Genomic DNA, 17,548 nt, shown 5'->3' with positions numbered 1-17,548 from the left:
GGAAGTCAATGCTTGACAATGTGTTTCTAAAGAAACGAAAGAAGACAGGATGGGATTGATACTTGTCATGGACATTTTTCATATGCTTTATCCCCAACATTCCTACAGTTCATGGGGTAGGAGCCTGTCTAGAAAGGAACATCACTTCTTCTTACCCCTACAATGCCCATGCCAGGCCCTGTGAGAAAAAGCCACTCTATCCAGCAAGCCTTTTAGTGCATTTCTGATCCTCACCAGTGTTCAGAACAGCAAAGAAAGAAAAGCAGGTGGGGATCAGAATACAGTGGTACCTCGACTTAAGAACTTAATCTGTATTTGGACTGCGTTCTTAAGTCAAAACATTAAGTCAAAGCACCATTTCCCATAGGAATGCATTGAAAACCATTTAATCCATATCTGCTGTTTTTCGTTCTTAAGTTGAGCCGCTGTTCTTAAGTCGAAGCATTAGTTCCCATAGGAACTAATGCAAAGCCGGTTAATCCGTATCTACTACTAGGGGGCGAATTTTTTTAAAAAAATTCTTCTTTTGACCTAAGGTGAACGTATGTCAAAAAAAGGTCAGGAAAGTTTTTTTCCTCTCTTTTTTTGGTTCTTAAGTCAAGGCTCTGTTCTCAAGCGGAAGCAACTTTTTGCAAACAGCCGTTCTTAACTCAAATCGTTCTTATGTAGGGGTGTTCTCAAGTTGAGGTACCACTGTACGTGAAAGTTGCCTTTTTTAAAAAAAGCACAACTCTTGGAATCCTCCAGGGCTGGCTGTAATCCAAAACTAGCCACTTTTTGAAGGTTTTACACTGGTTAACGGAAAGTGAGAAAACCAAAAGCCACGTCGGGAAAGCTGGCCAAAACAAAACAAAACAAAACTAACGAACAAACGACCACGTGGTTACAGCATTTATTTATTTTTAAGAAAACCAAACCTCCAGTTCAACATTACAGGTTTTTTTTTCTTTGTTTTTACTCCTCCTGGGATTATTTATTATACTTCAAACCCATTCTCAAATGCACAGAACCCTCTAAACTGGAGAGAGCAACATCACAGACAAAAACAAAGGACGTGGGGGCCAGGCGGGGAATGAGGAGGGGAGCCAGACAGCTCCTGGCTCTTCCCACAAAATATTCCATGTAGTGCAAAAAGAGGGAAAGGGTTGTGAGGCATTTGAATAAGGGCGGAAAGAGGATGGGAAGGGGGAGAGTAAACTTTTCCCCGTGCTCCCGAATTCTTTATAAAAGCACCAATTATGTTCCCAGAATGTAATCAGACAAGGGATAAATCCGCGGGCTGTGTGGAGAGATTAAGGAAGTCACAGTGGGATTTTTCTGTATTTTTTTCCTCCCCCCCCCCACAACTGCAACTGCCCCACCCGTTTCACAGTTTCCAAAGGAAGGCCCTTCCCTCCCTACCACAGCAACCTCGATTTTTCCCCTGGATGTTAAACGGACACAAGGAAATATGACTAAAGGCAAGAGGTGTGGACACAGCTTGCCTGCCGTCTCTACCTGGGGGAATACCTGGGACCCCTTTAGGGACCTGAATGCTGAAAAAGAAGAAAAAGCGGGGGGGGGGGAGATATTGAAAATTAAGAACAGGAATAAAATTATAATTACATCAATAATTAGGATAATATAGAGTTATATGAATATAGACAGAAAGGCTTTCGTCCCCCCCCCTTGCTGCGTCTTGTAACTTGAGGTTGGAGCCTTGGCCAACAGCAGACGGTCCCTTGGTGCGCCGTGGCCCGGGCTCATTGCACGCACCCGGGGCTTGGTTGTCTTTCCATGGTCTTGCCGGACGGAGGGGAGGCGCCAGCAGCAAGCGCCCCCTCCCGCTGGCTTGATTGTTTCAGAGAGTCTTTGTGGGTGCCAACACCACCTGGGGGAAAAAAGAAAAGTGCTACCCGGCTCTCCCGGCCCCCCTGGCGCCAAGGGGGTGGGGTCCTCCCTCCCTGGCTCATACCGTCGTCTCGTCGGCTTTCTTTTTGAGGAGCTTAGCGGAGAGCAAGGAGTGCGGAATGGGGTGCGGGGGGTGCTTGGCGTCCGGGATCATCAGGCGGACTTTTTGATTGGTCCTTCGCCACTCGGAATAGAGCTGGCAGTGATAGCGGAATGACACCTGGGGAAGGAGAAAAAGAAGGCGTCGGGCCGGAACCTGAGATTCTCCTCGCTGTCCCCATCTTCTTGCGAGACAGCAGGGGTTGCCGATGCCGGACCCACTTGCTCTGCAAAGCCTCTGAGGAAATATCAGTTTACAAAGGACAGACTGCTCCCCCCCCCGCCGCAAGGGACAACCACCACCACCCTGAGCAGAAACGGCCCAAGTCACTCACCAGCGTCCAGAGGACATAGATGGTGAAAAGTGCTATGGTGAGGGCGATCAGCCCAATGGCTTCCAGGCGGCTGTTGAACTGCAGGTGGTCTTGGGCCCCTCGAAGGCAGAGCCAGCCGGAGATGGCGGCCAACGGAGTGATGAAAAGGAAACATACCATGTCACAGAAAAGGGTCCGCTTCTCATTGCGTGGGCCAGGGTCCTTCAGCCACTGCGGTAAGAGAATGGGTGTGGGGGGAGGCAGCCGGAGAGCGGGAGGTCATTTAGAAGAAAGAAAGAAAACACAACACTCAGTCCTGGCAACGTGTGTCTGCTTCAGCAAGATTATCAGGGAGCCTCCGGGCGTGGTGGAAGCTTACAAGCTTTTTCCGGCCTGCGTTTTCGTGGAACGGCTCCTTCAGATTGTGCCCCCAGACCTCTGACCGAACGGATAGCATGGCGGCCCATGGAAACCACCTCCTTTCTGCCCAGGGAAACCTGCCAATCGTTAAAGGGCCGTGCAACTCTCAGCTGTTCTGGCTCACTCGTGCTGCTGACCCTCCTTTTCCAGACGATGCAGTCAGTCCGTTCCTCCTAAACTCATCACCTCTAGGTGGTTCCCTCCACGTGGAGGGGGGGGGAGAAAAACCCTACCCTGTTTCAACCAGCCTTCAGCAAGAAGGCTGGCGAATGGGAGTCAAAGAGAATGAACGGCACTGAACAACCGAGAGGTGGAGTGAGAGCTCAGAAAATCTCAGGAGTGATAAGTTAAACGTGGCCCTCAGACTGCGCTCTGACTGGGCCTCTGTCTGCTCTAGCCCAATGGAGCTGGTGGGGCTGGAGACCAAATATGTGCGGAGAGACCGACAGCGCCAAGCCCACACCCCCATCCTCCCGGGGAGAGAGGAGCCCCTCCGAGGTGACAGCAGTGCACGACCGCATAAAACTCCACACCTACTGTGCAGGGTTGCCGAAAGAGCGACGAACCACGTACATAACTCCGCAACTAACCCCAGTGTACAAAATGTGTATTTTTGGGAAGCCTGCAGCAGGGCTGAGAAAGTTGGCTGCTTACTGGACCCGGCTGCCTGCCGCCTCTTCTCCTCCCCTCCCCGGGGGAAGCCAGGCCGCGGAAACACCCACCTCCGTCAGGGGCCGTGGCCGCCGCTCGATGACAAACTCGGTGTGGCAAAGCTCACAGTAGCTTGTGTTGGAGGAGGAGAGCCATTTCTCCAGGCAGCTCTTGTGGACGGCCCCCAAGGTGCCCGTGCAGTCGCAGGGCGAGAGCAGGCCCTCGCCGCTCCCCCCTTCGTGGCAGATCCGGCAGATGGGACCATCACTGGAAGGGAGAAGGAGGAGGAGACGTGAAGGGGCAACCGATTCTGGGAGAATTGAGCTGAACCAGTGGATTCCGATTGCAAGAAAGGTGGATTTGGACTGGACGTTAGCAAGATCACCCCAAAGGCAGAAGACTTTTAGGGGAGCAACAAAGGAAAAAAGTGGGATTCTCTATCTCAGGGTGAGTCACAGCAGCCTGCCAAATGGGATTGGGGGAGCAACTCCCATCAGCCTTAACAAAAAAGCTAATAAGAAGGAAGGCTGGGAATTGTGACTGAACAGCTTGGGGGTCCATAGGTTGCCCTCCTTGCTGATTTTGGAAAATCCTACAGAGTTTGGGGCCCGGGGCCTAAAGGACCATCTCCCATCACAAGGGCGTCCCCGCCATCTTCAGTGGAAGAAACCTCTGTGCATGTCCCAGGCTGGGGAGAACATGGGGGGGGGGGAGAAATTCTTCTGTAGCAGCTCCTCAGCTCTGTCGCTCCCTCCCAAGAGAGATCAGGCGGGCTGGGTCCCAGCTGAGATTTGGGTGGGAAGCCAAAATAAAATAGTTCTGGACAAGCATCTGTTTGTTTTAAAGACTCATTTTAAAACCTGGCTTTTTAAAAGTTGCTTTTAATAGGTTGTCAAAGGAACTACGCTATTGCAGTTTGCTTTAGGGAAACCCAGAAGGGCGAGAAAAGAACAGCCGCTGCTCATCACAGCATTGGTGCAGGCTAGCTCCGGAGCTGTCCTCAGTCCGGGACGGCCATTGGCCCGTCTCCCGCTTACCTCTGCGTCCCCAGGGCTTTGATGACGGTCGAGAGCAGGCGTCCGTCCTTGGCGGTGACCTGGGTGACATATTGGGGCCGCCCAAGGTCAGCTTCTTCCACCGACTTGGATAAGGCAGCGCTGCCCGGGCAGTCGCACAGGGAACCCGGGAGGTGGCAGCAGTCGCCGGTGGTCATGGCGGTGGCGAGAGGGCGCCCGCTGGCCTCAACAACTCAAAGGCAGAGGCATGGCAAGGCCTGGAAGGGAGGGAAAAAAGGACCGGAGGCTCGAGTCCCGGGCCAGCTGGGGTGCAAGAGAGCGGAGTCCGGAGATGATCGTTCTGAATTGCTGGGATGGGTGGGTTTATGTCTCCGGCTGCAGAACCAGAGGTTGGGAGTTCGATTCCTTCTTTGGGCCTCCCATGAACCACAGAGTCCCTTCCAGCTCTAAGAGGATGATAATGATGAAGAATAACATCAAACGAGGAGAGCCAGGGATGGGACCAGTGACACCACCTTGTCCTCCATGAATTTATGGGCTCCTCCTACTTTGTTGCAGCCTAGCCACTAACTACAACCGCCACCCTGTGGCAGTGAGTTCCATAGGGCAACCGCAGGCATCATTATGATGATGTCAGAAGGAAACGTAAAAAGCCCACCCCTTGTCTACTTGCTCTAGTGGAGCTTAGGGGGGGCTGACAACCTCCCCCCCAAGAGCCTAAGAGAGTGGGTGGGGATGGTGGGCTTTGTAGTCCCCCGTGTCGAGGCACCAGGAGGGGGCGAGCCTTAGGGACCAGACCCCGACCCCCACATATATACACACCCCAGAAGAGGCGCCCCTCCTCCCCCTACCTGCGCCCAGGTGAGCGGCTCAGCCGAAGCCCCGCCCCCTCCCGGGTTCTCAACGAGCCCCGCCCTCCCGTCGATGTCTGAAGTGGCTGTCATTCAACACCAGGCCCCGCCCCCGTCTCCCTACCTGTGCCCCGCCCCTTCCGCCAGCGCCCCGCCCTTCCGTCCGTCCGCTTCTCCGCCGTTTCCCTCAGGGCCGGGGCCTGGTCCGCCCCATGCCTCCAGGGTGGTGGGGACGGTAGGAGCCCCGGGATGGAGGCCGCTCCTCCGGCCGCCACCGCCGCCGCCTCCTCCTCCGTCGTCCGCGGAAGCTGCGCACCTGACTGGACGCCTCGAGCCCGCCCCTTCGCCCTGCGTCTAACCAATCGGTGCCCGGAGTCCTTTGGTTGACTCAGCCTAGTGCCAATGGGTGTCCCTGTTGGGGGAGAAGCGACCGCCCCTCTTTAAGGGGGGCGGTGGGAGGTGGACAGAGCGGCGCATTGGCGCAGGCGCAGGCCGGGGAGTGGGCCGTAACGGTCCCCGGCCGGTCGGCCGGCCAATCCGCAGTTTGGACCCCAGACGGGAGAGGGAGGGAGAAGTGGGCGGGGTCTTCACGAGCAGAGCCACGCCCCTTTGGGAAAAAAGAGAAGCAACAGGGAAAACAGGGCACCTTAGCTTCACATTTCCGGTTCTCTGTCGGCCGACGGGGTTTTTAACAAAATATCCCTTTTTTTTAATATTGGCAACAAAGAAAACACGTATTAAAGAAGATCGCAATGAAAGCGAAGACCCGTTAAGCCTTGCCGAGTTTAAACCCACCTTGCCCAACTTATTTATGTAAAAATAAATTTTATTTTTAAGAAATTATTGTTTAAAATATATATTTTTAAATGAATCTCAGTAAATCATGCAGAGAGAGGTTCAGAACTTTAGCTAGGTTTCAAAATTAGCAACAAAAAAAGGACACATTGCTCTTTTCCATTCAACCTGCGGCCCTCCAATCAGTTGGGACTACAACACCCATCTTCCCTGATCATCCTCATCAGCTTAGATATGCAAGGATCATGGAGGCCCAGTGGTGGATTTGCTCCTCCACCCTCTGGCTCTGCAGCCAGAGACCAAAACCCCCTGAGCCATCCAGATGTCTGTGGTTGCTTAGAGTTGGGATGGAAAAAAGGGTTTCAGAGCCAGCAGGTTGCCTGTTCCAACCACTGATCAATAGCCACACACGCTTTCTGTTGTCGTTGTTTAGTCGTGTCCGACTCTTCGTGACCCCAAGGACCAGAGCACACCAGGCCCTCCTATCGTCCACTGCCTCCCAGAGTTGTGTCAAAGTCATGTTGGTTGCTTTGATGACCCTGTCCAGACATCCCATCCTCAGTCGTCCCCTTCTCCTCTTGCCTTCACACTTTCCTAACATCAAGGTCTTTTCCAAGGAGTCTTCTCTTCTCATGAGATGGCCAAAGGATTGGAGCCTCAGCTTCAAGATCTGTCTTTCCAGTGAGCACTCAGGGTTGATTTCCTTTAGAATTGATAGGTTTGTTCTCCTTGCAGTCCAGGGGACTCTCAAGAGCCTCCTCCAGCACCACAATTCAAAAGCAGCAATTCTTCGGTGGTCTGCTTTATGGTCCAGCTCTCACTTCCATACATCACGACAGGAAAAACCATAGCTTTGATTATTTGGACTTTTGTTGGCACGCTTTCTGTACCTTACACCAAAGCGGGACAAACCTGGGGGGGGGGGGGGGCTCCGGCAGCGGCTGTAATTCATTTGGGGCTGAAAGGTTGGTTCATCAACAGGGATTTTGAGGGCTCAGGGAATCCCATCTTGGTTTCAGATCGTACAAACTCCCAACGCCCGGTTCCATCTTGATCCGGACAGCCGCCTATCTGTGGCTCGTGGCTCTCTACCCTGTTTGCAAAGCTATATAGAAATCATTCAGTCAATACTTTGAAGGAGAATTGGCAAGGCTTAAGGAAGTGTTGGTTCTTTGGCCTGGAAAAGGTTTGGTGCCAGAGGATTAAAAACTCTCCAGCTAGCAGAGGTGGCTACAAGCGGAGTTCCTGTTTTCAAAAACTGATTATTTTGTAGGTGTTAAATGGTTCCGGAGGGGAACTTGCCCTTCCATAGTTTTAAAGGAGCTGCAATTCATCATTTTGTGCCTGTTAAAAAAAGAAACACGCACACACGAGGCAGCTCAGGAGATAAAAACTCACTTTTGGAAATCCAGACTTTAGTCGCTCCTCCCTTAGGCTAAATCCAGAATTTTTTCCCTCCCAACTGAAGCAGGACCTTTAAAATCCTGGTAACTTGGGGAATTAAGGCACCTCCCCCGTTGAGGGCTTAAACTGGATAAAATCCTTCGTGCAGTTTTAATTTAATCTTTTCTTTTTAGAAAAGTGTACAACTGCCCCTCTTCCTTATGGACCTGCAGACCGCCCCCACTTCCCCAAGCTTGGTTTCCCCATTTTAGAAAAACTCAGGGGTGCACAGGAACACAAAACAACAGCTTTTGGTTTGGGCAATCTTTATATAACCATACAATACACCATAACCATGCACAAAACCAAAGTCGAGTATTTACAAGGGGGGAATTGCACTTAACAGAAGAAGCATTAGCAGGATCCGAATTGATGGGACAGGTGGGCCTTTCCTCCCCCCCCAAACACACACCTTCCATAGAACAAAAAGAAGACAACAGGGCGGCCAACTCAATAGCCATCCAGCGACCCACATTTGCTCTGGAAAGAGAGAAAGAGAAGCCTGCGGGGAGAGCCTATGGCTGGGAGAGAGCCTGCCAGGGCTGCATTGAACCTGCTGTGGGCTTTCACCAAGATAATAAAAAGAGGACACAAGTCCCCCTGGATCTCAAGTTGGAGAAACCAGAGAGACTTTTTTCCTTAATTTCCCCCTAGTCAGATGCTCAGCAAGACAAGCGACTTGCATGAGTTAAAGAAGAGAACGGGGGAAGAATCCTAAGATGGAAAAGCCAAGGTCTCAGCTGGACTGCTTGCCTGCAACACCGGGGTTGTGGGGGGAGAAAAACCCCAAACCCAAATAACAGAGTTGTGGCTTTTAAAAAAGGAACTTGTAGTGTCTCAACAGGAAGTTTGACGTCTCTCTTGCAGCTGCTCAGGATTTGAAGGTCTGCCTCCTTCTCCAAAAGCGCTACCTGGATATCCAAAGCAAGGAAAGGGCAAGACACGCCGGCGTTTCGGCTCAAGGTGGAGTCTGGTGTCTCAATGAATACGAACACCTTGAAGGGCTCAACACCCGTCTCTTTGTTCAATGAGGTCTTGAACTCTCCAGGGAGAGGAGAACCGGTAACCCCAGGTCCTTTGGATCATCTCGAAACCGCTGGTCGGGGCAACACTCCCAAGGTGGGGTGGGCACTCCCCGGTGGATGCCCTCCGCTCGTTAATGTGGAAATTTTCTATTAGGAGGGCTGCATTGGCAACTAAGGGCAAGAGGAGGCCGGGGGGGGGGCGGGAAGGAGTCAGCCCCTCAAACAGAAATTAGTAAGACAGAGGGGGGGGGACTGCGTGAAGAGCCCAAAACATCTGTGCTTCCCTAAGAGCGATCCGAGGGCCGTTTTTCAAAATTGAAATGGACCACTGCTGATCACGCTGAGGCAAGGCTTAGGAAGGTGTCAAGAGCTTGCCAGGGGGAAAATGCATTCCAATTTTTCACCCAGAGATGAAGCGGGGAGGGGAAAAAGAAAAAAAAAACAGCTTCAGACAGTGCCCAGCAGTTCTCTCTGGTGGCTCAAAGGCCAGGCCTTTCAGGCGGATGACTTCAACTCCCAGGCAGAGAGGTGGGATCCGGTTCTAGAAAACTCCAGGATAAAAGCAGGGAGGCACCGAGGGGTGCAACTGACCAGACCTGGCAATGACAGAAAGCAGCCAGTTGGACCAACCGTTTCGCGTTTCTGTTTTGATGCACTGCCTGCAAGACCGTCACATGTACGAGATCCCAGACAAGCGTTTAGAGCAGCAAGGGAGAGAACCAACCTTTGAAACATTTTCACCCAGTGAAGACTACAACTGCTACCGCCACCCATAACCAAATGGGGCAGAATCTATGAAACAAGTTTCAGCTTTTTAAACTTAAAAAAAAATCACAGCATGATCCCAGACCTCGCAATGAAACATTATTTTCCCCACTGCAAGTGAAGAGAATAATGGCCACCAAGACCTTTCCCTCTTGATGATTGGATGGCTTCGGGGACCCAGCCACAAGAACAGCAACCAAAAGCCCTAAATCTCTTCCGGACAACCTTGTTAAATTTTTGCATGGTGTTTTAGCCCTGCAGATGATTAGATTTCTGTGACAAGAGTTGTACAAAAGAAAAATAATAGCAAACTCACAAGCAGAACAAGAAAAAAAATAAAAGCACAGGGGAGGAGAAGGCATAGAAGATTAAGCAGAGGAAGCTTGCTTGCAGTTAGAGAAGCAAAAATTAAAAGCAAATGACTGATAATGAGGGAAAATAAAAAAAATTAAAAATCTGAAAAGCGATGGTTATGCTCAAGTGTTACAAAAAGCATTGTCAAGTATCTGGTTGTCTACAATTATTTCATTCAAATAACCTTACCAGTGCGAGTTATGTACAGAGCATGAAAAATATTGCTTCGCACTCACTCCAAGATGGGGAGAGAGGTGTTTTTTTTTTCCCATGGGGAGAAGAGAGACCGGGAGATGAAGCAACGTGCAAGGGGCAGAACCCGGGAGGAGTGGGGGAAGAGGGATGCCTCGAGGAAGAAAAGATTTCTTTATAGTACAGAAAAGAAGATGGGTGGGTATTTTTTTTTCTACAGAGCGCCAGAAGCCATGAAAGTGGCACCTCAATCTATCTTAGTCTGAGCGACGGGAAGCCAGAAATAAACCACTAAGCGCCACTTCACGTGGCCCACCTGCAGCTACACTGGCAGTTTGTGAAGGGTGGAGAACAACACACAACACACACAGACAGGCATACTTCATTGTTCCCAAACTGAAGGAGAGTTTTTAAAAAGAAAAGGAAGGAATAAAACACTCGTCGGGGAGAAAGGATTGAGAACAGCCTGGCCAGGCCGACCGTGGATCCCAGGGGAGAAAGAGGCAAAAATGACAAGAAAAAAAGTTACAAAGGGAAAGTTCTCCTCAACAGATTCTAAACATGCATGGGCATGCGAGAACAAGAAACCAGGACCCCAAGGACACAATTCCTATAAGCCCAAAGTGGGGACACATTCTCAGTTTAACAGATTTCTCTGATGGCCGCAGAATGGCTCAACACTGGCCTAAACAAAAGCTAAGCCTCTTTCCTGACCTCCCACCATGGACAGTTGTTTCATCTGCTCTTGAGGATTAAAAAAACCCTGCCCCTTTCTTACAAGTGAGATGCACAGAAAGAGGAACTCAAACCCACCATTAACAACAAGCCTCTCGCCCGCAATTAGCATCCATTATTATTCAGGAACACGCCAATAAACCAAAAAAAAAAAAAAAAGAGGAGCCAAAAGGACTCAAGAGGGGAAAGGGAGGTCAGCCCTACTGATAATGCTCTAGGATGGAAAGGCAGGGAGGAGGAAGGAGGGAGGGGGAACGAGGAGTGCATACATACACCCACACACGCACGCGTGCACACACACACAGAAGTTTCCAAGGGAAAGCAGCACAGGCCAGGAGAGAAGTGGGAAGAGGCGGCCCCCCGGTTAGGTCACAGGTTCTGGCAACACTGGAGTTTGTTCGATTTCTGTCCGTCGGTGGTAGGGGGTACACTGATGTCCACCACGTTGTTGCCAGGGGACTCGTCGTGGGCGGACCGGTCTGCAATCTGCTTCTGGGACACGATGCGGTAGATCTCTGCAGGGGGAAGAGAGGCGAGAAGGGGCTCAGAGTGCGGGCCCTCGATCTGCACAACCATTGATCAATACAAAGAATCTGTGACTTTTGAAGCCTCTCTGCCGTCAATCCATAGTGGTGCAGACCCAGTTATGGCTGGTTTAAGACTTCAGGGAGTAGCCTTGTAGGGCCCACTTTTTTTCTCCTTTTCATTCATGAATAAAATTTTATTTTATTCACAAGAGCACATTCATCCACACAGCGACAAGCTGCAAATTCACTTAGCTGCTCAAGCAAGCCACTATCTCGTGCAGCCTCCAATTCGATCCCCCTGCTAAGTTTGACAGATCAACAGGCAGGCTTCTGACCTCAAATAAGGCTTTCCTGCCATCCACCCTCTCAGTTTCTTATCTTATCCATGCAATCTGCCCCCAGAGCCACTAGCACAATCAGCAGAAGTGGACCTGACCCACAAAAGCTCACACTACAAGACAGTGGTTTGTCTTTAAAAGTGTGCCAGAAAAAATTTTTGCATCTTGTTTGGGGAATTTTCTCTTTGTTTGTTTGTTTTTGTCTAATATACTAGTCCAATTGCTATATTTGGCAAAAGCTAGCTCTTTGCCAAAAAGAGAGAGAGTAAAAATAATAACAGCACTGGAAACACACCACACAGGTGATGGGATCCACAGCTCACATCCAGGGCGGCTCTCCTGGGCCAAAGAACCAAAACTCAAATCCTTACCAGTAAGGATGTTCTTGAAAGCTTCTTCTACATTTGTGGAGTCCAGGGCTGAGGTTTCAATGAACGACAGGTTGTTTTTTTCTGCAAGGAGCAGAGAAAAAGCAGTGGGAGTCAGTGCAGCTTCCGAGGTCTCAAGGCCGAGCAACAAGGATAAATAAAGGCTTCGCTGCCCCTATTGGGCACCAGAGGATTCAAAACGACATAATTAAACCTCAGGGGAGAGGGAGACCGTGTCCCCGCGGACACGAGGCTCAACCAGGGTGAGAACAGGCAACATCAAGCAGCTGGTTTGTGCCATCTCACTCTGGAACCAGGCGTTCATGCCAATTTGCCCTTAATTGATGTCTTTCCTATTCTATCCTGCCTTCCATGATTGTTAGTTCGCCACTCTCCTTTGGATATTAAATGGTCCAGTCACCACCCTCCAGAGGTTCGAACCCTTTTCTGGTCTGAGACTGATGTTCTCCAGCTACTGGCTCTCCCAGGATCTATAACTGGGCTACAACCAGTCGCCGCATTTAGCACAAATGCCAACTGAGGCCATTCATGCACTTGTTTCTATTCAGAGGTGGTTCCATTCAGGGTGTTCCAAGTATGTTGGGAGGGTGATTGCCAGAATGCCCAGCCAGGACTTAAGGGGAGGTGTGACCCTGACCAAGGGGAGGGAGCCTGGCTGGGGAAAGTCAAGTTAACCTCTCCTGGCCCGCTCCTCCATCATCTAGAGGAGCATGGAGCCTCCTACGTCTAGTGGCTGGCTCCAGCCATAGTAGACCCACTGAACAAACAGGGGTTACACGAGCCTTCAATAACACATTGCATGCATTCAGTAGCTGATGTGGGAATTAACACTAGCATTTCGCCAACACCTCCCTTCCATGCAGCCGTCTGTCCTTGATACGGTGCCCCGGGGGCTTCCTAAATATTATAACATCCTGCTCCTCCTCATCTTAGAACAGGCGCTTCCCCTGTGGATTTTCACGACCCTTTCTTTTCTTCCTCCAAACAGTTCACGTGGGAAAAGACCCTCGCAAGATCAGAAAGAGGGGGAGGGAGAGGCCAACCCCGTGGTTGGGGGTGAGAAAGCCGGCTGTCTGCCCAAACCTGCAAAGGCCCGGGCCTCGTCCGTGGGCACCGCCCGGAGGTGGCGCAGGTCGCTCTTGTTCCCCACGAGCATGATAACAATGTTGTTGTCCGCGTGATCCCGCAGCTCTTTCAGCCAGCGCTCCACGTTCTCGTAGGTCAGGTGCTTGGCAATGTCGTAGACCAGGAGGGCCCCAACGGCGCCCCGGTAATAGCTGTAAGAGATGGACGAGGGCCATTCAAAGAGGGGGGAAAGCGTCCTGCATCAAGGCCGTTGGCTCCCAAGGGGTGGACTCAGAAGTACAAGGGGGAAAAGAAGGCTGCTTCCCAGGCAGAGGCATCAGGATCAAATCCCAGCACCTCCAGTTAAGGACTAGGACAGGAGACCTGCTAGACAATATGGAGAGCTGCTGGGCTAAACAGACCCACGGTCTAACTCAGTATAAGACAAGGATCTGGCCTTCTTATGGCAGTAAGTATTAAACCAATGGTGGAGTCTTTGGGCCACTCCGCCACTTGGCAGGATCTGTTCCACGTCTCCCACAAGAACCCCGGTGGGAAGCATGGAAACCATGCAGGTCCCGCAAGGCAATTTTGCGGAGGCAGGAGCTGCTTTCCAGATCTCCACTTCTGCACGATCTCTAGGGTGGAGGAGGACTGGCTGGGGTGTGCTGAGCTAAAGGCTCTTTGCTAGAACCCCAGAAGGATCTTCAGCCTCCCCCTTAAAAGGACCACGTCCCGCCTTTCTGCCGAGAGAGCCCGGCTCATCGCTGGAAGTTTCCCAAGCCAACTTTATCAGCCGCTTTCGAGCCTTACGCTGAGGTGATGGCCCGGTACCGCTCCTGGCCAGCAGTGTCCCAGATCTGCGCCTTTATCGTCTTCCCGTCCACCTGGATGCTCCGGGTGGCAAACTCCACTCCAATGGTGCTCTTGCTCTCCAGGTTGAACTCGTTGCGCGTGAAACGGGACAAGAGGTTGCTCTTCCCCACACCGGAGTCTCCAATCAGCACCACTGGGAGGGCAGAGAGAAGGGAGGGCAAACGGACAACCCAGCGCCATCAGCATTTATGCCTAAATTGCTCTGAGGTTTGCAAACAGACACACCCATGTATGAGCGGGCAGGGCAGAGAGGGGAAGGCCCCCTCCCTCAAGACTCCTTATGGGAGAGGGAGCAGGCAGACCCTCCAGCTAGGCAAATAAAAGTTTAGGCTGTTTGCCCCACAGCCTTCTTTCCCTGTCCTCCACAACATGGGGGCTAAAACAGACGATCCAAAGTCCCACCAAAGAGGCACAAAGCAGAAACGTCACTTAAAAAAAACGCAGAATGTTTTCAGTCTAAATCCATGACTGAAAAAAAATCTGGTCTCTGTGGCTGCCAAGTTATTCATCCCTCGTCGCACACACACAGGACGCTACCCTCTTTCAGATCGTTAAAGGCACCAAAAGCAACAGGATGTGAAGAACGGGCCTCGGGGGTCAAGCAAACCAAGTCCTAGAGGGTCGTCAGCTGATTCATGACAGTCCAGCTTTCTGGGTGTGACTCTCTCAGGGGTCCCAAACACCCTGCACACGTTGATTCCATACATGGCCAGGCGGAAAAAGATTACCCTTCCTCGGGAAACCTGGTTCCTAACAGATGTGGAAGCTGAATCCTTTGGTTCTTACAAATCATGGACACAAGCTTCCCTTTCACATAATTCTTCTGTTTTTCCAAAGCTCCCTGGCAGCCTGCTGTTTTTCTTTGTCCATTACAGGGAGAAGCCATAACAAACTTACACGCCCAGACGCACTTTCACCAACAGGTCTTCTAAACACAGAGGGAAAAAACAAAACCTATCGTTCTTTCCTTTAAAGAAATTTTAATTCTACACCCAGGATCACGTCCTGCTTACCCTTCCTGCGGCCCTGTAAAAAACCCTACGCAGGTCATATTAACTTCAGAGTTTGATCCAAACTGCCGGCCATGATCAAGAAAGCCCAAGCCCTAAGAGATGCCTTCAGCTCACCAGGCTCTGTCGGGACCTTTAGAGCAGATGGAAAAGGTCCCCTTAAGCCTGTTGTCCATATAGGATACCCCTGTGCGTGCGTACACCTATGCCCACTTCGGCTGCAAAGGGCTTTCTGAGGCTGACTTTGCTAATGGCCATTATTACACCTATTTAATGGATGAGGAGTCTGGAGAGTCAATCATTTTCCTAACTGGTCTACTGCTCATTAAACATGCCCCCCCTTCATGGGGAGTTGCCCTAAAGCAGGGGTGGGCCGAGCACAGGACTACAACCCCCATCAGCCCCAAGCAGAATCAAGGATGGTTAAGCAAACAAGATCAACGAGGGGTCAACCCCAGGATGCCAAGGTCCTGTGCCAGCGCCAGAAACTGCATCCTCCTATTGCAAGCAAGCCCGTCCAGTAGCCGACGACAGCCCAACGGGGGACCAGTACAAACTTCCTAGGACAGCGAAACCAAGAGCAGCTGCTAAAAGGCAAGGCAGACGGCTGCTTTCTGCCTCACCTTTCATAAACAAATACTTGGGGGGGGGGGTTCCAAGAAAAAGCCATAAAGATGGTCCTGAGTAGGTGAGGGATCCCCAAGTGTTCTGTGTAGGGTTTCTCAGCGTTTCTTCCCCTCCGCCCCCCCACCCCCCCAAAAGCTGATGGCTTCTTAAATCACTGGGGCTGGTCGCACCCAGGCGAGTGCAGAAGGCCATGTTCAAGAGAGCCCTGCTTGAGGTGGGCGACCCCTGCAACCGGTGACCTGTCCTGACTTGAAGGGTGCCCGCTCTTCCCTAGCCACCACCTCCTGGTCTCAAACCCCCTCCACCTGTGTTCACTGCTGGCAGGTTGCCTCGAGGCTTCAGAAGGGATCACAGGAGGGGGGCGGCTGTCATCCAACCTTAAGGGCCCCCTAAGCCCATCACAGAGCCCTGGGGTGAACCCCTTCTGCCTGCAAGGAGAGTTTCCCCGCTGGCTCCCCTTGCACCCCAGCCTTCTCCTCCCCCTCACATGCTCCAGCTCGCCCTCTCATACCCTCGCCATCCACCATTTCTTAGCCCACCCCACAAGTAATCCCCCAATTTAAAAAAAACCACCCTCTAACCAGGGGGTCCCCATTAAAGCACTCTCTAAAGAGGGGTTGCCCCTCCTGAGGGGGTTTCTCCCAAATCATCTCCAAAGGGCAGGTCCTAAATGACTGCCCCCTCCTCCACCTGGGGGGGGTCCCCCCCTTCCACCTAAGGCCCTACTTTCCAAGCAAGGGCGGTCCTCAAACAAGAACCTCCCCTTGGAAAAGGAGGCGGGGCATTCCCAGAATAAGCCCCTCCCTCTCTTAAACAGGGGGTCCAGATAAGCCCCTCCCCTCCGTCTGAGAAGCTCCTTTCCCTGACTTGAAGAGGCCTGACCCTTCCTCGATAGGGGAGGGGCTACCAAATAAGCGCCTCCCTCAACTGGGATAGGTGGGGGTCCCTTAATATACGCACCACCACATTTTAAGAGGAGCCCAAACCTCCCAGGCAAGCCCCTCCCCTCCAGAAGGGGCGTGGTCTCCGGGAAGCCCTTCCCTCTAGCCCAGGGGGCTACACGAAATAAGCCCCGCCCATCTCGCTGGAGGGGAGGTCCCTCGTTAAGCCCCTCCCTCCTACCTTTGAAGAGATAGTCGTACTCGTCGTCGCGGGTTCCCATGGCGACGGAGCTCGTTCGCTCGGCCCCTCCCTCGCACAGTCCGTCCCTCCCCCCACTCAGCGGGTCCCTTCCCGGCTTCCGCCCCGCTCTAAGGCCGCGAAGGACGAGGCTAGACTAGGCCAGGCCGAGCCGAGCCAAGCCGGGCCGAGCCTCTCCGCTTGCTGACAGCGGTTCTGAGGCAGGCGGAGGGCGGGGCCCGCTCCCAGGAGCATGCGCAGACGCGCGGAGGTGCGGATTGGTGGGCGGGGCCGAGCGCGGAGGAAGACGGGCGGGGCGCTCCGCTTATCAGGGGCCCGCTCTCCAAACCTTGGGGCGGCTGCGTAGGTGACCAATGAGAGGAGGCAGGAATGGGCGGGAGCAAAGGCTAGGGCCAATGAGGAGGAGACCCAAGCGGACCGGCTCGGGAGGAGGCGGAGCGAGGGCGGCGGCCGTTGGGGTTTGGGGGCGGGGCTAAACGTTTGGAAAAAAATAATGACGCTGAGGGGGATGGGGGAGGGGCAGTCCTGAGGCGATTTGTTGTCTTCTTTGTTTCCCGAGGGGAAAATATAAACATGTACACGCGAGTCATATCCCACATACAGGTGTACATGATGCATAGATACAGATTAAACGGATCATGAGAACTCAAGAGCTCGAGTATTTTCTGGGTCCATTTGACGGTGGCAGTAAAATTACTAAATAAATTATATATATGTAATTTATATATATATAAATTACATATATATAATTACATATATAAATTTATAAATACTGTAAATTTATAAATACTGTAAATCGAATGCATGTATACACAATACACACATGCATTCGATTTATTTATAAATTATATAATATATACAAGTTATATACATTAAGCAAAATGAACACAAAATGAATCAATACGTGCATGTGTGCATACAGTATATGCACACACATGTATATATATACATATATATATACATACACACAGCTTGGAGGCAGGCGTTGCATTACGGCCTCTCCCAATTTGAAGAGACCCTTGTCCA

At 51.6% G+C, this 17,548-nt stretch overlaps 2 protein-coding genes across 3 annotated transcripts; both read right to left on the bottom strand.

Moving 5' to 3' along the window:
- Positions 1 to 880: 880 nt before the first annotated feature.
- MARCHF2 (membrane associated ring-CH-type finger 2) lies at positions 881 to 5,576 on the bottom strand. 2 transcript variants are annotated; one of them, XM_020780878.3, is made up of 6 exons: positions 5,366 to 5,576; positions 4,412 to 4,647; positions 3,446 to 3,641; positions 2,325 to 2,534; positions 1,955 to 2,110; positions 881 to 1,870 (listed from the first exon to the last, which is right to left on the bottom strand). In XM_020780878.3, exons 2-6 carry the CDS (start codon positions 4,585 to 4,587, stop codon positions 1,841 to 1,843), a joined length of 768 nt encoding a protein of 255 aa, XP_020636537.3. In that variant the 5' UTR covers positions 4,588 to 4,647; positions 5,366 to 5,576; the 3' UTR covers positions 881 to 1,840. The 2 variants fall into 2 exon arrangements, with proteins under 2 accessions (XP_020636537.3, XP_072834130.2); XM_072978029.2 differs by having other exon boundaries at positions 881 to 2,110; positions 5,366 to 5,575.
- Positions 5,577 to 7,728: 2,152 nt separating this feature from the next.
- RAB11B (RAB11B, member RAS oncogene family) lies at positions 7,729 to 16,767 on the bottom strand. Its single transcript, XM_020780884.3, has 5 exons — positions 16,505 to 16,767; positions 13,683 to 13,878; positions 12,888 to 13,081; positions 11,787 to 11,867; positions 7,729 to 11,065 (listed from the first exon to the last, which is right to left on the bottom strand). The coding sequence occupies exons 1-5, from the start codon at positions 16,542 to 16,544 to the stop codon at positions 10,920 to 10,922; spliced, it is 657 nt and encodes a 218-aa protein (XP_020636543.1). The 5' UTR covers positions 16,545 to 16,767; the 3' UTR covers positions 7,729 to 10,919.
- Between the last annotated feature and the right edge of the window lie 781 nt (positions 16,768 to 17,548).

The sequence above is a fragment of the Pogona vitticeps genome, chromosome 7, assembly GCF_051106095.1.
Source record: "Pogona vitticeps strain Pit_001003342236 chromosome 7, PviZW2.1, whole genome shotgun sequence".
Taxonomy (NCBI): domain Eukaryota; kingdom Metazoa; phylum Chordata; class Lepidosauria; order Squamata; family Agamidae; genus Pogona; species Pogona vitticeps.
The sequence above is the reverse complement of the archived record's forward strand: the minus strand, read 5'-3'. Positions and strand labels throughout refer to the sequence as shown.